Here is a 996-nt window from a genome sequence, read left to right on the forward strand (position 1 = left end):
AACAAACATACGAAAATACTTCAATAAAATACATTGATACACACAACAACTTGACTGACATTAAAGGATCAAACTCATAACCAATAAAAGAAAATCTTAACGGTGTCCACACTTCATCACACAAATTAGCCATTCCGGTTTGTACAAAGCAATGATTTGTGCTATTGCCAATCCAAGCAACACTCCAAACCCATACCCTATAGCCACGCCTTCCCATTTTAACACTTGTTCCTCTTCTTCGTCTTCTTCTACTTCTTCTTTAGGCTGATGTGTTGGTGGCGCATTAGTCCCAAAGCAACTTCCTTCAAGAGGGAAACCACAAAGTCCTGCATTTCCTTCAAATGACGATTTCGGTTGCCCAGTTATTTGCGTTCCTTGTGGTATTTCACCATTGAGTTGGTTGTGGGACACGTTCATGTACGTCAAAAACGAGAGAGCCCCTAGTCCATTAGGAATAGTCCCTGAGAGCTGGTTAGTGGATAGGTCTAGTGACTCGAGCTTCGTAAGGTTGGCCAAAGACCGAGGAATATGGCCTATGAAGGCATTGTTCGACAAGTTGAGTGCGATTAGTGCCTTTAAGAGACCGACAGATTCAGGAATTTCTCCTTCAAGTCTATTTCCAGATAAATCAATTGTGGCATAGGAAGCAAAGACCCTCTCTTGCTCCATAGATAGACCTTTATACTGCAGATCTATCTTTATCTGAAAGGAAACTGAATATATCCCGTAAATAACCTTTGAATATACTGTATATAGACCCAATTCTTCATTCATCGTGAGTGAAGATGCTTTCCAATTCACAAAAAAATCTGAGGGCAAGCTTCCAGTAAATTTATTATCAGCTATCTCAAGTATCCTCAGCTCAGGAAACCCCAGAGGACCATTATTAGGAGGAGATATAGAACCGTAGAATTTGTTTGAACGGAGAGTAAGGATTTGCAATTTCGATAAAGCCTTAAGGGAGAAAGGAAATTGGTAATTCCTTTTCGTTATATT

General features: G+C 40.0%; 1 protein-coding gene across 1 annotated transcript; it reads right to left on the reverse strand.

Moving 5' to 3' along the window:
- Positions 1-774, reverse strand: LOC17874274 (receptor like protein 42). Its single transcript, XM_006279083.2, has one exon. It carries the CDS (start codon positions 772-774, stop codon positions 97-99), a length of 678 nt encoding a protein of 225 aa, XP_006279145.2. The 3' UTR covers positions 1-96.
- Between the last annotated feature and the right edge of the window lie 222 nt (positions 775-996).

Source organism: Capsella rubella, unplaced genomic scaffold (assembly GCF_000375325.1).
Source record: "Capsella rubella cultivar Monte Gargano unplaced genomic scaffold, Caprub1_0 scaffold_148, whole genome shotgun sequence".
Lineage (NCBI taxonomy): Eukaryota > Viridiplantae > Streptophyta > Magnoliopsida > Brassicales > Brassicaceae > Capsella > Capsella rubella.